The sequence below is a fragment of the Dendrobates tinctorius genome, unplaced genomic scaffold (genome assembly GCF_039654945.1).
Source record: "Dendrobates tinctorius isolate UK_male_01 unplaced genomic scaffold, ASM3965494v1 ptg000126l, whole genome shotgun sequence".
In the NCBI taxonomy this organism is placed as follows: Eukaryota; Metazoa; Chordata; class Amphibia; order Anura; family Dendrobatidae; genus Dendrobates; species Dendrobates tinctorius.
In genome coordinates, this window is record NW_027361794.1 from 18,115,924 (window position 1) to 18,136,804 (window position 20,881).

The 20,881-nt window shown below is 42.5% G+C and overlaps 2 protein-coding genes across 2 annotated transcripts in view; both read right to left on the reverse strand.

Annotated features, from left to right (window-relative positions):
- The window catches only part of LOC141047057 (uncharacterized), a 54,685-nt gene extending 44,672 nt beyond the window's left edge, over nucleotides 1–10,013 (reverse strand). Inside the window, 4 exon segments of the mRNA XM_073541988.1 lie at nucleotides 9,066–9,163; nucleotides 9,247–9,370; nucleotides 9,453–9,632; nucleotides 9,762–10,013. Coding sequence (XP_073398089.1) covers nucleotides 9,066–9,163; nucleotides 9,247–9,370; nucleotides 9,453–9,632; nucleotides 9,762–9,998 — 639 coding nt within the window. The 5' untranslated portion in view covers nucleotides 9,999–10,013.
- On the reverse strand, nucleotides 1,376–2,642 carry LOC141047133 (uncharacterized; the record flags this gene model as incomplete). The annotated part of the gene is made up of 1 exon (XM_073542094.1): nucleotides 1,376–2,642. A coding segment is annotated over one exon (1,110 nt), but the record flags the coding sequence as incomplete, so codon positions are not given.
- Nucleotides 10,014–20,881: the final 10,868 nt, after the last annotated feature.

The window sequence follows — 20,881 nt, forward strand, 5'->3', positions numbered from 1 at the left end:
TTGAATATGTTTTCCCTGATAACACGTGTTTAATTTGTTTGTATGTTCCCCTGTAACATCATGTACTCTGTTCCAGCCCGCGAATGTGCTGCGTTTAATGGGGGGGTTATGTGGCTCCCCTGAGGGTCCAGTCGCCACAGAGGTACTGCACCTCAACCAGAGGTGTAGTATCCCACCTTTCAGGTAAGATGGAGACACCAGACCTGGCTCTTACACAACACTGCATCCACCACAGCCGCAGGTGATGTGCTTCACCATCCCTGCTGGCTAGGAAAGGGTGTTAGAAGGTGGGTGGAGCTGGAAGGTTGAAGTGGGAGAATAGAAGGGAAGTTAGGATCAGGCTTCCCGTATGGGAAAGACGTGCATAGGCAACCTTCCCGTAGGGGAAGGTGGGAAGACAAAGAATTGTACAGCAGACCCCTGCTCTGAGGGCCTGCTGGTATGGAGTGAAGGACTGAAAGAAGCTCCCTGAAGGGGAAAGGGGTTTCCCAGAGGCACGGGTAGAGAGTGCTCATTCAGAAAGGATCTGTGAGCAATTGTATGCATTTTACATTGAAATCAATAAGACCCAACTCTCTTGTTTTCCTCATAATGGGCTCATTTACATTAAAAAAAATGTGCGACAAATAATGTCTATTGGACTCTCAGAATCTGAGCCATGATTGTCTAGTGTATGGTGCATCCTATCGATCTCCAGCTCCTTATCAATAGGATCACCAAGGATAGTATTGAATAAAGTGAGCAGTGTCTGCATAATCACTTGTGCATTGATGCTTTCAGGTATACCTCTTATCCAGATATTATTGTGATTTTCTTGGTCATCAACCATATTATACAGACTGTTTATTTGCTGGCTGTGAAGATCCAGTGTTAGTTTATGAGCATTTTGATGGTCCAAAACTTGTAAACATCATCCTGTAATCTCTGTACCTTGACAGTAAGCTGTGACAGGCTATAAGTGAGGGAACATATTTTCAGTTTTGTATGTGGTCTCCAGCCTTTGTATATATTGCTCCATGTCTTGTTTAGTAGGCATAGATGCAATACGGTATACAAATCAATTATGGTGTTCCACATATCAGAATCCCCTGTGGTTTGGGAGGGGGGGAGGTAAATTCCCCTGTGAAGCAAACATTGCTCAGTATGTGGGCATCGGTGAGAACACAAGAAGATTTGTGGAGCTGTTTTCTTGTGAGACCGACATTAAGAAAGGAGAAATTGCAAGACTTTCATAATGTAAGACAGCTCAAGCCTGTGAGTTAAGTGCTTTTTCCAAGCTGAGGCAGTAATGGCACCAGAGTGGGAAGATGTGCCCTTTGATAAGAAATGCGGGAATGTGAATCGCGACACCAATTAATCAGCATAGGCATGGAAGGAGAGTATGATTGTTTATATTTTAAAGAGACCGAACATGAGAAATGATAAGATACACTTTTTGGTTAAAAAATTCTGAAGATGAAAAAGGCTTCTCCCCTGTTTGACTACTCTGAAGTTTATTAAGAGTTAAATTTCCAAATAAAACTTTTCCCGCATTAGGAACATGAAAAAAGCTTCTCCCCCGTGTGACTGCTCTGATGGCTAAAAAGAGATGATTTCCTCTCAAAACATTTTCCACATTCTGAACATGAAAAAGGCTTCTCCCCTGTGTGAGTACTCTGATGTGTGTTAAGATTTGATTTATCTGTAAAACATTTCCCACATTCTGAACATGAAAAAGGCTTCTCCCCTGTGTGAATTCTCTGATGTTTGATAAGATGTGATTTATGGTTAAAACATTTCCCATATTCTGAACAGGAAAAAGGCTTCTCCCCTGTGTGAGTTCTCTGATGTGTGATAAGATTTGATTTCCGTGTAAAATATTTCCCACATTCTGAACATGAAAATGGCTTCTCCCCTATGTGAGCACTCTGATGTGTGATAAGATTTGATTTCCGTGTAAAATATTTCCCACATTCTGAACATGAAAATGGCTTCTCCCCTATGTGAGTTCTCTGATGTGTGATAAGATTTGATTTCCGTGTAAAATATTTCCCACATTCTGAACATGAAAATGGCTTCTCCCCTGTGTGAGTTCTCTGATGTGTGATATGATTTGATTTACCTGTAAAACATTTCCCACATTCTGAACAGGAAAAAGGCTTCTTCCCTGTGTGAGTTCTCTGATGTGTGATAAGATTTGATTTATCTGTAAAACATTTCCCACATTCTGAACATGAAAAAGGCTTCTCCCCTGTGTGAGTTATCTGGTGTGTAACTAGATGTGATTTCTGGTTAAAACATTTCCCACACTTTGAACAAGAAAATCTATTCTCCTCTGTGTGAATTTTTTGATATTTAAGAAACGACTTTTCGAGGGGAAAACTATTTACATATTCAGAACTTGAGAATGGTTTCTTTGCTTTATAAGTTTGTTTTTTAATGCTTATTTTGTGACTTTGAGTTTCCTCAGGGGTCAGTAATGAATCAGAAGACAGGACCTGTTTCAAAGGATCAGAAGGTCGATCTTTGCTTTGAAGGGATGATGGAATATCTGGATTAATGGCATTCACTTCAGTGGTATCCTGTGTAATCTCAAGATCATCTGATTTAAAAATTGAAGATGTCAGCTGTCCCCCTGATCTCCTGGTACAGTCATTTGCCAAGAATAAAACCAATTATTATTTTTGAATAAAATCATTGAAATTTATAAAAGGTGTAATATTTTTATGCAGTTTCTCACGACCCTGTTTGAAGTTATTCATTTTTAAATTGAAAAGTAAGGATGAAGGAAAACTCTGTTGTTATTGTACAGAAATTCACACTTGGCCTCACTGCACATTTAATGTTAGTGATCATAAAAGAGAAGTTTGGCCGGAAAGACTGGACCTGGTCTTGTAGGGACCATATGAGCACATTCAGTAGCACAGAAGGGAGAGAAGCTAGATTCATCCAATAAAATATCAGGGATCTAGGAAGCCAACAGCATCATTACCTTCCACTTTCTCTTACAGACCCATCATAATATTTTTCTTCAAGTGATTTTCTAACTTGTCAGCACATTCTATGTACACTGTCATTTGGCTTTTTAGTTTTCAGATCTGAGCAGGTAATGATCAGCGTCTTCTAATCCCAGGTAGTAAGTGGATCCTCAAGGTTGTAACTTCTATAGAAAAGGGCTTTCAATGACCAACGTCATCTGAACTGTTTTGGGTGGTGGAAAACGTTGTCTAGCGGCAAAATGGTGATCACACGATTGTATAATATATATATGGGGAAAGACAACCAAGCCGTCAGGAAAATCAATCAATAATATCATAAAACCTGAGGCTTTAGAAAATGATTTTTGAATATGCAAATTTTATTTTTCAGTCACACAGAGCCCAACGTTTCGGCCGAGCAGGCCTTTATCAAGGGTTTTTATCTTTAAAAAATATAACAATAATGTAAAATTAGGAATCATGTCTAAGAATGACACAAAATGAAATAAGTACAGTATCACTGACTGACATATTAGTGCGAGTGAAAAAAGTTTATTATAAAAGAAAACATCTGGTCAATATTGGTCAATATACGCAATACATTGACAAAATTTACAGAAATAACGAAAAAGATTATTTTCCTCTCAGGAGTAAGGACTCCATCATCAGAATAAATCCTCACAATAAATCAATAAGTACAATCTGTAAATAAAAGGGAAAAAAGAGGGGAGAGAACAGTTACTCAAATACCATAAATAAAATACAGCCTAACGCAGCTTAAAGGTACCATAGAGGAAATGTGCAACAAGTAAAAGGATATAAGTACCTGTGTGGCTATATATTGAAGTTTCAAAAGCTTTAAAGACAGAAGAGGAGAACAAAAGGGTAAAAATATTATCACCGTTATCTGTTGTACTTGAAAAGATCCTTTCTCCTGTCTTACATTTGATCCCCTCATGGCTTAGAGATACATCACATTTTTTGTCTTGCATTAGGGATTTGAATTTAACTTCGGTTAATTGTTACTTGGTGACATTAGAGGTCACTAGTTTATATACTATTATTAGCTATACAAGGGGTATTCAAGCCGTAAAAATATTTTTAGAAAATAAAACGGATTTTTCTAGCGACATTCAATCTTTTTGTATTTCTATGTTGACTCTCATTCTAACAAAGAATTTTTTCTTATTTGAGGATCAGTTTTTTATTCAATTAACTGGCACTGCAATGGGTTCAAATGTGGTGCCCCTATATGCCAATATTTTTATGGCAGAATTTGAATTAGAGTTTGTCTACCCACATGTTCTCTTCCAACAGTACTCGGTACTGTGGAAGAGATACACAGACGACATTTTTCTCATCTGGACGAGTGACTTGGTTTCTCTTAAGAGTTTTTTCCAAGATATTAATACAAAAGTTGCAGGTTTATCTTTCACTATGCAATATAATTCAGTTTCTATTCCTTTTCTTGACACCTGGGTTATTAGAGATATTGATGGTTCCCTTTCCACTGATTTGTTTGTAAAACCAATGGACAAAAATAGTCTCCTACATTTCACTAGCTGTCATCCGAAACACATAAAAAAAAATCTCTCCCAAGATCACAATTTTGCCGTATTAACCATATTGTGTCTGATAATCTTAATCGTGTTGGTCGTTTTGCTGAAATGAAATCCAAATTCGAATCCTGAGGATATCCCGATTCCCTGTTGTCTTTTTCTCCTCCATCTATATCTAGTCATGCAACTAAAATTAATAGGGTGGCCTTCGTTAACACATACCATCCCTTCATGTATCTCATCCATAAGGTTATTCGTCGACACTGGCCACTCCTCTCTAATTCTTATCCTCAGATACCCCAATTTTAAGCTCCACCTTTGATTTGTCACAAAAAACCTCCTAACTTACGCAATCTTTTAGTAAGGGCAGACATTGGTAGTTCCCGTGATTCAAGAAGACAAATTTTATTTAGGCCATTGCGCAAAGGGACTTTTCCTTGCTTGCATTGTTTGCAATGTTCCAAAATTACTAAAGGGGACACCTTTACCCATCCCAGATCGGGAAAGATTTTTCCAATTAAGGACTATTACAATTGTGACTTATCATATGTAATATATTTCATAAAATGCCCATGCGGTCTCGGATATGTTGGAGAGACTACCCAACATATCCAAGACCGTATCTCTCAACATAAATCCACTATCAGCTGTAAGAGAACTTTGTTACCCATTTCAGCTCATTTTATTTCTCATAACCACAATATTTCTAAGCTTTGTTATCAAGTAATTGACAGTGTACCTCTGGCTAGACGAGGTGGCAACAGGATACAAAGACTGAAAGAGAGTCCTATTGGATTTTTGTTCTTCAAACATTGGAACCTTTTGGCCTTAATAGGGAGTATGAGGTTTTTTATTGATTTTTTTCTCCAGGTTTTCTCCATTTTAATTTTATTTTAACTTCCATTATGATAATGTGGAGTTTTGGTGCCTTGATCTTTTTATAGAGAGCACTATATTTACCTTATAATATTAGTTATTTTGGATATATATGTGTGATAGGGAAACCCTGATTCTTTGGGGTCCTTTCATACACTCTTAGGGTCTCACTCTCCATACTTCTATGATATTAGCTGACAGAGGAGAGATCAACTCTCACCTAATCCTGTTATTCTTGCCTCTTACCTCTATAACTCTTATGATTCATGTAACTAAAAGAACATATCACGAGTTCCATGTAGGCCTAAGGTAGATAATGAGTACATAGTCTTAGAAATAGATAGATAAAGGGGCTATGAACCCTTATTAAGACAGGTTAATGAGGCTAATGTTAGGGTATTGTATAACCAATACCTGTTTCCACCTTTTTCTGGAAATTCCCGAATGTATCTAATAATTAACAGCCGAGTACAATCTGATTGGTTGCCGAATATGAATATGATTGGTTGAAACCATTTATGCTTACTCTTGAATAATCAACTGTCCAATGGAATATGATGATGTAATGTAACCGCCTACTCAAAAGAGTATATAAACTTGATCTGATTAAACAGCCGTGTGGCATTTTGCAGATACATAACCTGTCTCTGTATTGATCTGTCACCTTGCCCGGGCAACAAGCTATCAATCTGGCTACCATCCGGTATATCTAAAGATCTCACGTTGAGAGATAAAGATCAAACTCGTCATATGTATGTGTATACATGTATCCCTCAATATGTGTACACATGCAAACATTCGTAGGTTTTCTCATAAGTAACATGTTATGAGCATTGTATAGGTATTTATATAAGTGCCTCATATGTGTCTATGTAATATAAGAATAATTTTTTCTTTCTCTTTTTATTCTTTTACAGACCTAATCGCGGAAGGAAGGTACCCACTTTCGGTTCTGATCTTTTTCACTTGGTGGTGTTTTCCCCCCTTTTCTTTTTTCTTTCCCTCCCTCTATTTCTTGTTTTTATAACAATTTTACACATACATGCGATATAGACCTTCATATTTGACCTGGCTCAGATATATGTAATATAATATACTTATAATTATACACATATTTTCTCCTCTTTTCGTTATTTCTAGCGCTTGCGCTGTAGCGGTCATTATTTATACATTATCACTCCTCCTTGCCACACTTCCGATTTCGGACATGATTATGCCCCACTTCCGTCCAGAGGGACGGTCTGCATACGCGCGGTTAAACATGAAGCTTCTCTGACACACTTTCTTTTTACTCGTACAGATCATGCCCCACTTCCGTCCGGAGAGACGGTTTGCGCATGCGCGATATTGGCGATATTGCACGCCTGTACCCCTCCAGCTGTAGTGCATTTGTGTCATGAGTAGAATATAAAAGAGACACAAGTTCCGGCCCATACACATGAACACACTCCACAGGCAGCGGCGCAGTCCCATGTTACCGCATTTCTCGTTCTAGGTTTGTAAATATTAGCTATATACCGCTTATATTACAATATACTTACAATGCTTTCTTCTGTCATACTCTGGTTTTTACCTTATTTTTACCCTTATTTTCTCCTCTTCTTTCTTAGAGCTTTTGAAACTTCAATATATAGCCACACAGGTACTTATATCCTTTTACTTTTTGCACATTTCCTCTATGGTACCTTTAAGCTGCGTTAGGCTGTATTTTATTTATGGTATTTGAGTAACTTCTCTCCCCACTTTTCCTCTTTTTTTTACAGATTGTACTTATTGATTTATTGTGAGGATTTATTCTGATGATGGAGTCCTTACTCCTGAGAGGAAAAAAATCTTTTCCGTTATTTCTGTTCAATGTATTGCGTATATTGATTAGACGTCTTCTTTTTGTAATGATCCAGGTTGGATCTGACAGATAAATGTTCAAGTAACCTTTTTTTTCCTTGAGCTGTGTGCTCGGCGTTGGTTTTGCCCTCAGTGGCCATTAGGGTCATTGCACTGTGGTGGTTTCAGTTCTAGTTTGCCCCCGGTGGCCGTTAGGGTCATTGCACTGTGGTGGTTTCAGTTCTAGTTTGCCCCCGGTGGCCGTTAGGGTCATTGCACACTGGTTACTTTGGTTTATTGCACGTTATTATTTAGCAGGTGTGACTGCTCTGGCTGACCTATAAAAGAGTGTCAGGTGTTGCAATCAGCGTGGGTGATATTGCTCAGTTGCAACCAAGCCTTGGTGAAGGAAGGAGCTGGAGGAGAGTCCCGGGCATCTCAGTCAGAGTCCTGGAGTGGCAGCTATGGTGTCAGCGAGGAGTGCTTGCATAGCTTGGTGGAGTGGCAGCTATGGTGTCAGTGAGGAGTTCTTGCAAAGCTTGGTGGAGTGGCAGCTATGGTGTAAAGCTGCAATCATGATGCTGGACTTTGTTGCTGGAAAGCTACACTTGGATGCTGGACTTTGTTTCTGGACTGCTGCACTCAGGTTCTGGACTCTGTTGCTCCAAGGCTGCATGCTGGTGTTGGACCCGGTGGGAAGAAAAGGTGCACTCAGGTGTTGGACTCTGTTGCTGAGAGCATAGAAACAGAGCAAAGCTAAGTGGTGTTTCTCTGTTTTGTCACTTTCCTCAGTGTGTGTTTAGTGCAGTGGTGGGATTAGTTTCTGCACCGTCCACTTCACTAGTAAGGGACTGGCGCAGGGAGAGTTAGGGATTTTAGGTTCCTGATCGGCGCCCGGTGCGGAACCGGCCTGGGGTTCGTGAGGAGTGCAGGGACACTGGCTCAGGGGAGTGCAGGAGGTCTCCACGTCCCCGTTCCCTATCGCAGGGCCCTCCATTGTATCGGTTTCCCTGGTGTTTCCTTTTATTGTTTAAATTAGCCCTCCTGGAGGCGGTGTATCCAGAGATACGTGTATACTGAAATTCGTCTGCTGGAGGCGGGGTATCCAGCTGCACGTTGTATTATTTAAATTCGCCCTGCTGGCGGCGGTGTATCCAGGGTCACGCGTGTCATATAAATTCGCCCTGCTGGAGGCGGTGTGTCCTGCCACACGTGACCATGACACTTTTATTATAAACTTTTTTTCACTCGCACTAATATGTCAGTCAGTGATACTGTACTTATTTCATTTTGTGCCATTCTTAGACAGGATTCATTTATTTTATATTATTGTTATATTTTGTTTAGATAAATACCCTTGATAAAGGCCTGCTCGGCCAAGACGTTGGGCTCTGTGTGACTAATAAAATTTGCATATTCAAAAATCATTTTCTAAACGGTGAGGTTTTATGATAGTATTGATCACACGATTGTGATACGGCCTGACTACACCACCGGTAAAGCCGCCATAGCCGGTGACTAAGAAGAATCTCTGACTTGTCTATATTTAGTGGTCAGTACTCACCCGACCGGTTATAAGCAGTAATCTCCTCTTTACATCTCTCATCACCCCTCACACATGTCTCTGTAGTATTAATATGGGTCAGATCTTCACCCTAAAATAAATATTGTAAAAGTCACAGATGGAGAAGTCACATCTATGATCAGCTCTAATCCTGCCATCTCCACCGCTCTCATTACACAAGTATAAAACATATAATACTGGGGGATAAAACAAGACTGAGCACAAGACCTTCACAGCCGTCTACACATCATAGGGGAGATCTCATAACACCTTCTCTCCATCTACCTGATGATCCTGAGGAACATTGGGATCTCCATGTTTACAGTCCTGTGGAAGAAGAGGACGGGGACATCTCTCTGGTATTGTCCTCTTACTGGACAGGTCTGGAAGAAACACATACAGGGACTGAATTCATTCTTTACATACAGATAATTATAGGCCGTGTGTATTTAGTCCTGTCTATTACCTGATGATGTGAGGGGCTGGGGAACCTCCATCACGACATCCTTGTACAGATCTTTGTGTCGTTCGAAATACCCCCACTCCTCCATGGAGAAATAGACAGCGACATCCTGACACCTTATAGGAACCTGACACATACAATGATACCGTCATGCCCTGATCCCTTCATAGTGTTACTGTATAATGTCCCAGCATTCCCAGCAGTGTCACCTCTCCAGTCAGCAGCTCAATCATCTTGTAGGTGAGTTCTAGGATCTTCTCGTCATTGATGTCATCATGTATCAGGGGGTGAGGTGGAGGCCCCATGATTGGGTTCAGGGGTCTTCTCAATCTCTCAGACACAGGGTTCTGACAGCGCCCACTAGAGGTCTTCTTCACTACTGTGTAATCCTGGTTATGGACAGACACAATAATAAACCTCACTACAGACATTCCCAGAGTCCTCACCTCTCCAGTTCTGTCCATCTGTTATTCCCATAGATAAGAATGATGTAATGTGACGTCATCAGAATCTCTCACCTCTCCAGTAAGCCGGAAGAGGATCTCTAGGGTGAGGTGTAATATCCTCTCCGCCATCTTGTCTCTGTCCATATCCATCCTTGATGGGTAAAACAGGAAAATTCTCTTAAGTAGAAGATCTTCACTGAGAGGATCCGATATTGTAGAGAAATGAATGAGAAGATGAGCCGATGTAACATCATAGAGAATAATGGGGCCTCCAGCACCGACCTCCACTCGCAGAGCCGCACTCCACATAGAGAATAATGGAGCCTCCAGCACCGACCTCCACCCGCAGAGCCGCACTCCACATAGAGAATAATGGAGCCTCCAGCACCGACCTCCACCCACAGAGCCGCGCTCCACATAGAGAATAATGGAGCCTCCAGCACCGACCTCCACCCGCAGAGCCGCACTCCACATAGAGAATAATGGGGCCTCCGGCACCGACCTCCACCCGCAGAGCCGCACTCCACATAGAGAATAATGGAGCCTCCAGCACCGACCTCCACCCGCAGAGCCGCACTCCACATAGAGAATAATGGAGCCTCCAGCACCGACCTCCACCCGCAGAGCCGCACTCCACATAGAGAATAATGGAGCCTCAGGCACCAACCTCCACCCTCAGAGCCGCACTCCACATAGAGAATAATGGAGCCTCCGGCACCGACCTCCACCCGCAGAGCCGCACTCCACATAGAGAATAATGGAGCCTCCGGCACCGACCTCCACCCGCAGAGCCGCACTCCACATAGAGAATAATGGCGCCTCCGGCACCGACCTCCACCCGCAGAGCCGCACTCCACATAGAGAATAATGGAGCCTCCAGCACCGACCTCCACCCACAGAGCCGCACTCCACATAGAGAATAATGGAGCCTCCCGCACCGACCTCCACCCACAGAGCCGCACTCCACATAGAGAATAATGGAGCCTCCAGCACCGACCTCCACCCGCAGAGCCGCACTCCACATAGAGAATAATGGAGCCTCCGGCACCGACCTCCACCCGCAGAGCCGCACTCCACATAGAGAATAATGGAGCCTCCAGCACCGACCTCCACCCGCAGAGCCGCACTCCACATAGAGAATAATGGAGCCTCCGGCACTGACCTCCACCCGCAGAGCCGCACTCCACATATATGGCAGCTCTGTGCGCACAGGACCTGTCATGAGGTCACAGGAGGGGAGGAGTCAGGGGTCACATGATCAGGGCCTCAGTGTATGCAGGACTCTGCTGTGCTGGTTGTCATGGTGCTGGATGAGGGGAAGTTTCTGTGTGGGGTCAGGAGGGGTTTACAGGGTGGATGTAGCAGAGCCGCGTGTGTACGAGACGTACAGAGCCGAGTCGCATGTGTACGGAGAGGAGCCGTGTTCGGAGTGGAGCTGCGTGTCTGTCCGGATGAACCCTCTGGAAAAGTTCTCCTGAATATACTCCGACATGGCCTGAGTCTCCTCTGGAGATAAAGGGTAGATCCTTTTCCTGGGCGGCGAGGAACCTGGAACAAGCTTGATCGGGCAATCATACAGGCGGTGTGGAGGAAGGACCTCAGCCTCCTTCTTATTGAAGACGTCCGTATAGCCCCAATAAGCCGAAGGGAGACCTGCGGGAGCAGAGGTGGACTGTGGGAGATTAACAGGACGAATTGGCTGCATACACTGCTTCTGGCAGGAGGATCCCCCAACGTAGCACATCACCCGAGCACCAATCAAGGATAGGTTCATAGGACCAGAGCCAAGGCAACACAAGCAACAGTGCGTGTGAGAGGTTCGGTAGTATGTACAAGGCAATGCTCTCCTAATGAAGTGCCCCAATCTGTAGTACTATTTCTTCGGTCACCATGGTGACGAGCTCTGGCAAAGGTCTTCCATCAACCGATGCAATCAAACGTGGTCTGTCCAGGGAAACAACAGGTATCTGAAGCCTCCTGACAGTCTTGAGACTACTTTAATAAAGTTGCCTGCCACACCCGAATCCACATAGGCCACCTCGGAGTAATGTCACTGCTCCAGGTATTTCAAAACTTAAAAAGTCAAGGGAGATGAGGAATCAGGAACTCCTAAGAAGGCCTCCCCTACCTGTCCTAGAGGAAGAAGTAAACCATCCTCTCTGGAAGCCTTGCAGGATCGTTCCTGGGAACACAAATCTATGCATGTGGCCAGGGAGATTAGATCCTCCAAGGAGGTTGAAGTATCTCGCCCCGCGAGCTCATCCTTAATCCAGCCTGACAGCCCATGCCAGAAAGCACCAACCAGAGCCTCATTATTCCATCCCAACTCGGAGGGTAGGATGCGGACGCGAATGGCGCACTGAGCTACTGACAGGGAACCTTGGCGAAGGTTGAAAAGGGACCCAGTCATGAAGGCCAGCCATCCTGGTTCATCGAAGACCCTGCGAAAAGTCTCCAAAAAAGCTGCCAATTGGGAGACAATGGGGTCATCACGCTCCCACAGGGGATTCACCCAAGCCAAGGCCTCTCCCTCTGGAAGAGATAAAATGAAAGCCACCTTTGCCCGGTCGGTGGGATACCACAGGGGCAGGAGTTCAAAATGGATGCTGCACTGAGTCAAAAAACGCCTGCACAGATTGGGAAAACTTAGGTGGCTTGCAAGCACGAGGCAGGAAATGTGGCAAGGACACAGAGCCAAAGCCACAGGCTGTTACCTGTACAGAAGCCGCGGAAAACGTGGTGCCAGCGGGGTCCATGGCCTGGTTATTCTGTAACGCCACAGGGAGGCGAGCAATAAGAGTAGACTCTCTGGACTGTGGAACAGATAGCTCCAGGGAGAGCTGACCTGGTGAAGACTGACCCCTATACAGGGATCATCAGGGACAGGCCCAGGGATCTCTAATTCTGTGACGACTCCTGGAGTGGACCTTCTGGGTCGTGACACCAACCCACCTAGGGCGAGCTGACCTAGTGAGGACCACTCCCTATACAGGGAGTGTCAGGGGCAAGCCTAAGGGGGTGAGCTACCACGACAGCTGGAACCAGGTGGCCGGCTCACAGGAGACACGAGTGATGTGTCTAGCAACAGGGAATGTGCAGAGTACAAGAGTGTGCATAGCGTAGACATAGGGACATGCAGGGTATAGGACAATACAGGGCGAGTGTACGGGAGCACTGAGAGTACAGGACAATACAAAGCATGTACACGGGAGTACGCTAGATACAGGATAGTGCAAGGTGGGTACACGAGAGCACGTATGGCGTGCATAGACAAGCACGCCCCGGTGCGAGCAAAGCAGGGCGCGAGCGAAGGAGCACGTCTGAGTACAGAGTTAGGCAAAGTGTGCGCAGAGGGCACGCCTGAGTGCAAGGTTAGAGAGTGGGTGTGCTGAGAAGCACGACAGGGAGAAGGTAGGAGCTGAGCGTGTGCAAAGGAGTATGACAGAGCAGAGACAGATGCACACTAGCAACGTTGTGCATCCATGGAACTAAGTATGAGAGGCGCGTGTGCGGACCCGATGGGAACCCCGGAGCGGCCGCAGCGCCAGACATGGTGACACCGGGCGTGGGGTCCTGCCCCCAGGTGAGAGCCGCGTGACTGGCGGTGTGACAAATACCACGTTAGCTGATACCAAGAGGGGCGGCTCAGATAGCGGGAGACACATGGGATAGAAGGGAAACGTAGAAGACTGACGAACACCAGAGCACTAGAGACAGACATTCACAACGGAGTACAGGAGTATGGATGTGCAGAGCAGTGTAGAGGGTACGGAGAAGTAGAGCAGGATACAGGAATACAGACGTGCAGAGCAGGGTAAAGGAGTACGGACGCGCAGGGTAGAGCACACAGAGAATAGACATGGGCCTGAGTACAGGCAGATATGTACGCCTGTCCAGGAGCGTGATGCCGGGAGCCATGAAGCAAGCAGGAAGGCGGCAATTATGAGAAGATGGGAGGCGCCAAACCTGGACCTGCAACACCCATCGGACCAGACTGCCCCCGGATAAGTACAATAAAACTTATTTATCTTATCTTTCTGGTCGGATTGGGGGCTTATCTACAGTATTATAGAATGCTGTAGATAAGCCCTGAAAGGCGGTGGCCATATCTGATATCGGCCAAACCTGGTGACAGGTTCCCTTTAATTCCAGTGAGATCATGTAATCCTGTGGTAAGGAGAGCAGAAGAGCTGATTAACTTGCATAAAAAGTGTTACACAATAGGCTGCCAACGATCTGTAGCATAGGATGGAGAACAAGAAATTGTATTCGCCATGAATGGATGAATAATTCCAAGTGGCAGGCAACTTGGGAACCGCTATGTATACTGAAAAGATAGAACAACTATTTCAGCTGTAAAGGTAGATAGTTATGAGCTGTGAAAGTGTCCAGTATCGAGATCATGGTAACGACCGTGCTGCGTGCCAGGCGTGGTCCAAAGAAGCGTGCGCTCCATTATCCCAAGCCCGGATATATAATGTGCCGTCAGTAAAGAGAATGGCCAAAAGAATTAATAATGGGTGCTGGACCGAATACAGTGGGTACGGAAAATATTCAGACCCCTTTACATTTTTCACTCTTTGTTTCATTGCAGCCATTAAGAAAATTCAAAAAAGTTCATTATTTCTCATTAATGTACAATCTGCAGATCATTTTGACTGAAAAAAAACAGAAATGTAGAAATTTTGCAAATTTATTACAAAAGAAAAACTGAAATATCACATGGTTATAAGTATTCAGACCCTCTGGTCAGACACTCATATTTAATTTACATGCTGTCCATTTCCTTGTGATCTTCCTTGAATCGATTCTTCACCTTCATTGTAGTCCAGATGTATTTAATTAAACTGATAGGACTTGATTTGCAAAGGCACACACCTGTCTATATAAGACCTCACAGTGCATGTCAGACCAAATGAGAATAATGAGGTCAAAGGGACTTGCCAAGGAGCTCAGACAGAATTGTGTTGAGTCACAGATCTGGCCAAGGTTACAAAAGAATTTCTGCAGTACTCAAGGTTCCTAAGAACACAGTAGCCTCCATAATCCTTAAATGGAAGAAGTTTGGAACCACGAGAAGTCTTCCTAGACCTGGCCGTCCAGCCAAACTAAGCAATCGTTGGCGAAGAGCCTTGGTAAGAGAGGTAGAAGAAGAACCCCAAGATCACTGTGGCTGAGCTCCACAGATGCAGTAGGGAGATGGGAGGAAGTTACACAAAGTTAAATATTACTGCAGCCCTCCACCAGTCGGGCCTTTATGGCAGAGTGGCCTGACAGAATCCCCTCCTCAGTGCAAGACATATGAAAACCCGCATTGATTTTGCTAAAAAAACATGAAGGACTCCGAGACTATGAGAAATAAGATTATCTGGTCTGATGAGACGAAGATAGAATTATCACCAAAAAGGTCTAAGCGGTACCTGTGGAAAAAAACAGGCACTGCTCATCACCTGCCCAATACAATCCTAACAGTGAAACATGGTGGTGGCAGCATCATGCTATGGGGGTGTTTTTCAGCTGCAGGGACTGGATGACTGGTTGACATTGAAGGAAACTTGAATATGGCCAAGTAGAGAGATATCCTGGATGAAAACCTCTGCCAGAGTGCTTTGGACCTCAGAATTGGTCAAAGGTTCACCTTCCAACAAGACAATGACCCTTAAGAACACAGCTAAAATAGGAAAGGAGTGACTTCAGAACAACTCTGTGACCATTCTTGACTGACCCAGACAGATCCCTGACTTAAACCCAAGTGAGCATCTCTGAAGGACCTGAAAATGTCTGTCCACCAAAGTTCACCTTCCAAGCTGACGGAACTGGCGTGGATCTGCAAGGAAGAATGACAGATGATCCCCAAATCCAGGGGTGAAAAACTTTTTGCATCATTCCCAAGACGACTCATGGCTGTACTAGCTCAAAAGGATGCCTCTACTCAATACTGAGCAAAAGGTCTGAATACTTTCTGTACCCACTGTATGTATGGAGATAAACATGAAAAAGGAAGCATTATACCTATAGAGGGTGGAGTGGTGAAAAAAGTGTTTCCTCTATGAGCAACCTATTAATGTGTGTGAATATTAGCGGTGAGCTGTAAAGTGTTAAAGTGTGGATAAACACTTAAGAAAAATGAAAATAAGGGACTAGTGCATGCAATATTACTGTGCAAAAATGGAAATAATAAAAGTGCGGATGTGCTGCTAAGTACTAAACTGAAAATTATCCCAATTGTAAAAGATGTTTTTTGCTGTTAATGTGAATAGTTAAGGCTAGTTTCACACTTGCTTTTTTTTGCAGCGCGTTTTTCCCGCAAAAAAACGCATTGAAAAAACGCATACAAACGCATACAGATGCTGCGTTTTTTTCAAGCATTTTTATGAGCATGCATGAAAAAAACGCAGCGTTTTTATGCGTTTGTATGCGTTTTTAGTGCGTTTTTACCACATTTGCGTTTTTTTCCAACATTAGGTGGCCCCTCACACTAACCCAAACCATGACTTTACTAACCCTGACCCTGACCCTAACCCTAACCCTTAACCAAACCATACCCTGATCCTAACCCTGACCCTAACCCTAACCCCCTTAATTAACCCTAACTCTAACCCAAACCCCTAAATTCCATTGTCTAAACGAATGGTAAAAAAAAAACGCATGTGCAAAAAAACGCATACATAAGCATGCCAATGCGCACATATGCTCACCATAGACTTATAATGGGTGTCTTGCTGTAAAAAAACGCATTGCGCGCGCATGCGTTTTTTTGAGGCAAGTCGGACGCCCAAAAAATGCAACAGGATGCATTTTGTGCGCCCGAGCGCATACCGCAAAAAAACGCATGCGCGGAAAAACGCATACAAACGCATGTGTATGCGCACATAAGCGCATCCCATGCAAAATATAGGAAAAAAAAAACGCATGCGTTTTTTAGCGCTAAAATCCCGCAAAAAAAACGCAAGTGTGAAACCAGCCTAAGCAAGTTAAAGATTAAGAGATGTCTAAAAGGTCTAAAGTTAAAGATGACACGTTTCCTTTATATTTTAGGCAAATATATATATATATATATATATATATATATATATATACAGTACAGGCCAAAAGTTTGGACACACCTTCTCATTGAAAGAGTTTTCTTTATTTTCATGACTATGAAAATTGTAGATTCACTCTGAAGGCATCAAAACTATGAATTAACACATGTGGAATTATATAATTAGCAAAAAAAGTGTGAAACAACTGAAAATATGTCTTATATTCTAGGTTCTTAAAAGTAGCCACCTTTTGCTTTGATTACTTATTTGCACATTCTTGAACCCAATACCAATGAGTATGGTGGAAGATGATGCTGACAAAGTGCCAAATGAAAATAATATATACAGCAACACGTAAAAATAAAAACACCTTTATTGAAATATAAATGGGTGTACACTTAAAATAAATAAAAAGGCATCCCAAATAAATGCGTAATGTTGAATTATAATAAACTTCAACATAGGGTAAAATATATACCCATAGAGAACAGGCTCAATGCTATACAGTAGAAGAAATGACTGTACACTTATTAAAGCCCCCCCAAAAAATATGTATACAATGCACAATATAATAATAAATAACCAAAAAGTATATATATATATACAGTGTGCAAATAATAACAACTGCTGTGCATACAAAGTGCAATAAAATAAGAAGTGCAATGAAAAATAGATAAATGATATGCAGTGCACAATTAGAAGGGTGACACTACTGAGGTGCCACACAATGTGAAAAAAGAAGAAATGGGAGCTAGGAATGGACAGAGTAATACCTAATGAGCCAGTGGATGGTGCCTGGGAATGCCTGTGAACGCGCCCCGACGCGCGTTTCGGAATAGAACTTCCTTCGTCAGGGGGTGGGTATAAGACTGGTCGGTACATCCTTATATACTGGACTAATTAGCGGGCAGGTCACATAACGGCGCATGCGCCGCCGCCGCGACCCGGAAGACACATCGCGCGCGGCGTCACATGACCAAGTACCGCCGGGTAAACCCGGCGTGTCCGGCCATGAGGAGACGCCGTCGCCATGTGAACAACCGGCGCCGAGGCGGCGCATGCGCACCAGTGCCCGTCCATGAGAAATTGAGGGCTGTGTAAGTACAGCTGTTGCTGCATAAAACCTCATAACTTAGTACATCACTGCAATGGATGTATTACTAATGGGGACAAGATTATATACATATATATATATGTAAAAATGAATAAAAAGAAAATAAATAGTGAAAAAAATATATAATAACAATTAAATATGTGCAATAATAATTAATATAATTATATACAATGAGGTGCATAAACACATGAGAAACAATATGTGTGACAATTAAGAAAAAAAAAAAATAAAAAAAAAAAAAAATAAAAATAAAGAGTAAAAAATAAAAAAATAATAGAAAAATGAAGCGTGAGAATAAAATGACAATTAATATAACATGCCAAAAATTATTATATGAATGCTGTTTCAACATCCAAATACCATAATATAATGTGTAAATACAATATATATGTGCGCAAGTCTTGTCACTTTTTCTTGTTAATCAATGTGAATGATCCACCATGACACATATGTCGACCAGACCATCTAAAATAAATATACAAAATGTATAAAATATTAATAAGTGTACAAGATATACTATTCATAAAAACGGAATAAAAGAAAGACTCTCGTTCAAACCCAGTGGGGACACAGTATTCAGTGTCCAAATCCACTGGGTTTCTAATTGAGCAAGACGTTTGCTGATATTGCCTCCCCTAATCCCCCTACAAATCATGTCAATCCCAGACACCTTTAATAAAGTAGGATCACAGTTGTGATACATTTTAAAATGTTTTGGCAAGGTTTTAAGGGAGGCAATATCATCAACCTCCCCAGCTGCCTTTATGCCCAAGACATGCTCGCGAACCCTCACCTTGAGCTGGCGAGTGGTGAGGCCAACGTAGATGAGGGAACACGGGCATGTAGCATAGTAAATCACAGCTGTTGATGAACAAGTGATAGATTTTTTGATATTGTAGACACGCAATCCGTCAGAACTAGTAAAAGAATGAGCTCTGACAATGTTACAACAGGCAACACAAGAACCGCAGGGTTTGCACCCCACGGATCGTGTGTATTGAGTCATGAAATTATTTGCCGGTATAGGAATATAATGACTTTTAACCAACCGGTCACCAAGATTTGATGATCTGCGAAAAGCCAATGTTTGGAAAGTCACCAATATACTTGGAGAGTATCGGGTCATTTTTTAAGATAAGATTCTATTTAAAGAAATTTTGGCCTATCTGTTCATTTTGACCATTAAACGTGGTTATAAACCTAACCAACTCCTTAGATTCAGATCTATTCGTGTCAGTATAAAGAGCATTATGACGTGACGTGTGCATAGCCCTGTTGAAGGCTCTCTTCAATGATCGCCTGCTATACCCACGTTCGAGGAATCTCTCTTTTAATAAATCAGCCTGTTTTAAAAAATCAGTGTCTGTAGAACAAATCCGTCTAAGACGTAGGAATTGTCCAATGGGTATTGAATTTATAAGAGTACGAGGGTGAGAGGATGAAGCGTGGAGGAGTGCATTAACAGAGGTGTGTTTTCTAAATAAATCTGTCTGAAGAAAATTGTCCGAATCTCTCCTCACTAGGACATCAAGGAACTCGATGGTTTTCAAATCACTATGATGTGTGAGATGTACATTGATATTATTAGAATTTAATACATCAATGAAATCAGGTAACACACCGATGGGATCCTGCCAAATAAAGAAAATGTCGTCAATGTAGCGTGTCCAAAAGAGAACACGCTCCATTTGTTCAATCTTTCCAGATAAAAAAAGGTCCCTTTCCCACAGACCCAGGAACAGGTTGGCGTAAGATGGGGCAAAGGAGGCACCCATGGCTATTCCCTGGGTCTGTAGGAAAAAGGAATCCTTGAAAATAAAAAAATTGTGTGACAATGCAAACTCTAATAAATTAATAAAAAATATAATAAAAGCTCGTGAAAAGGAAGAATGTTGTAAAAAATAAGACACAGCCGCTATCCCATCGGTGTGCTTGATGTTGGTGTATAAAGATTCAACGTCACATGTGACAAAAGAAGAATCTTCATCGATATGCAAACCATCGACTTTCCTGAGGAAATCATTGGTATCCCTAGTATATGATGGGAGGGCAATGACAAATGGTTGTAAGATATGGTCAATATATTTATTTACATTTTCTAAAAAGTTACCCCTCCCCGATATAATGGGCCTACCAGGTGGTATCTCTTTATTTTTATGTATTTTGGGTAGCAGATATAGGGTGGGAACGGTGGGTTCATGAACTTGTAAGGCCAAAAAGAGGTCATTGGAAATAATATCATCCTCTTTAGCATCATTCAGTAATTTTTTCAATTCAGCCGGGAATTTCAAAAGAGGATTAAACGTCAGTCTCTTATAACAATCCAAATTATCTAGCTGACGAAATGCCTCATTTTCGTACATAACTTTAGGCCATACCACCACATTCCCACCCTTATCTGGAAAGATTGAACAAATGGATCTGGTTCTCTTTTGGACACGCTACATTGACGACATTTTCTTTATTTGGCAGGATCCCATCGGTGTGTTACCTGATTTCATTGATGTATTAAATTCTAATAATATCAATGTATATCTCACACATCATAGTGATTTGAAAACCATCGAGTTCCTTGATGTCCTAGTGAGGAGAGATTCGGACAATTTTCTTCAGACAGATTTATTTAGAAAACACACCTCTGTTAATGCACTCCTCCACGCTTCATCCTCTCACCCTCGTACTCTTATAAATTCAATTCCCATTGGACAATTCCTACGTCTTAGACGGATTTGTTCTACAGACACTGATTTTTTAAAACAGGCTGATTTATTAAAAGAGAGATTCCTCGAACGTGGGTATAGCAGGCGATCATTGAAGAGAGCCTTCAACAGGGCTATGCACACGTCACGTCATAATGCTCTTTATACTGACACGAATAGATCTGAATCTAAGGAGTTGGTTAGGTTTATAACTACGTTTAATGGTCAAAATGAACAGATAGGCCAAAATTTCTTTAAATAGAATCTTATCTTAAAAAATGACCCGATACTCTCCAAGTATATTGGTGACTTTCCAAACATTGCTTTTCGCAGATCATCAAATCTTGGTGACCG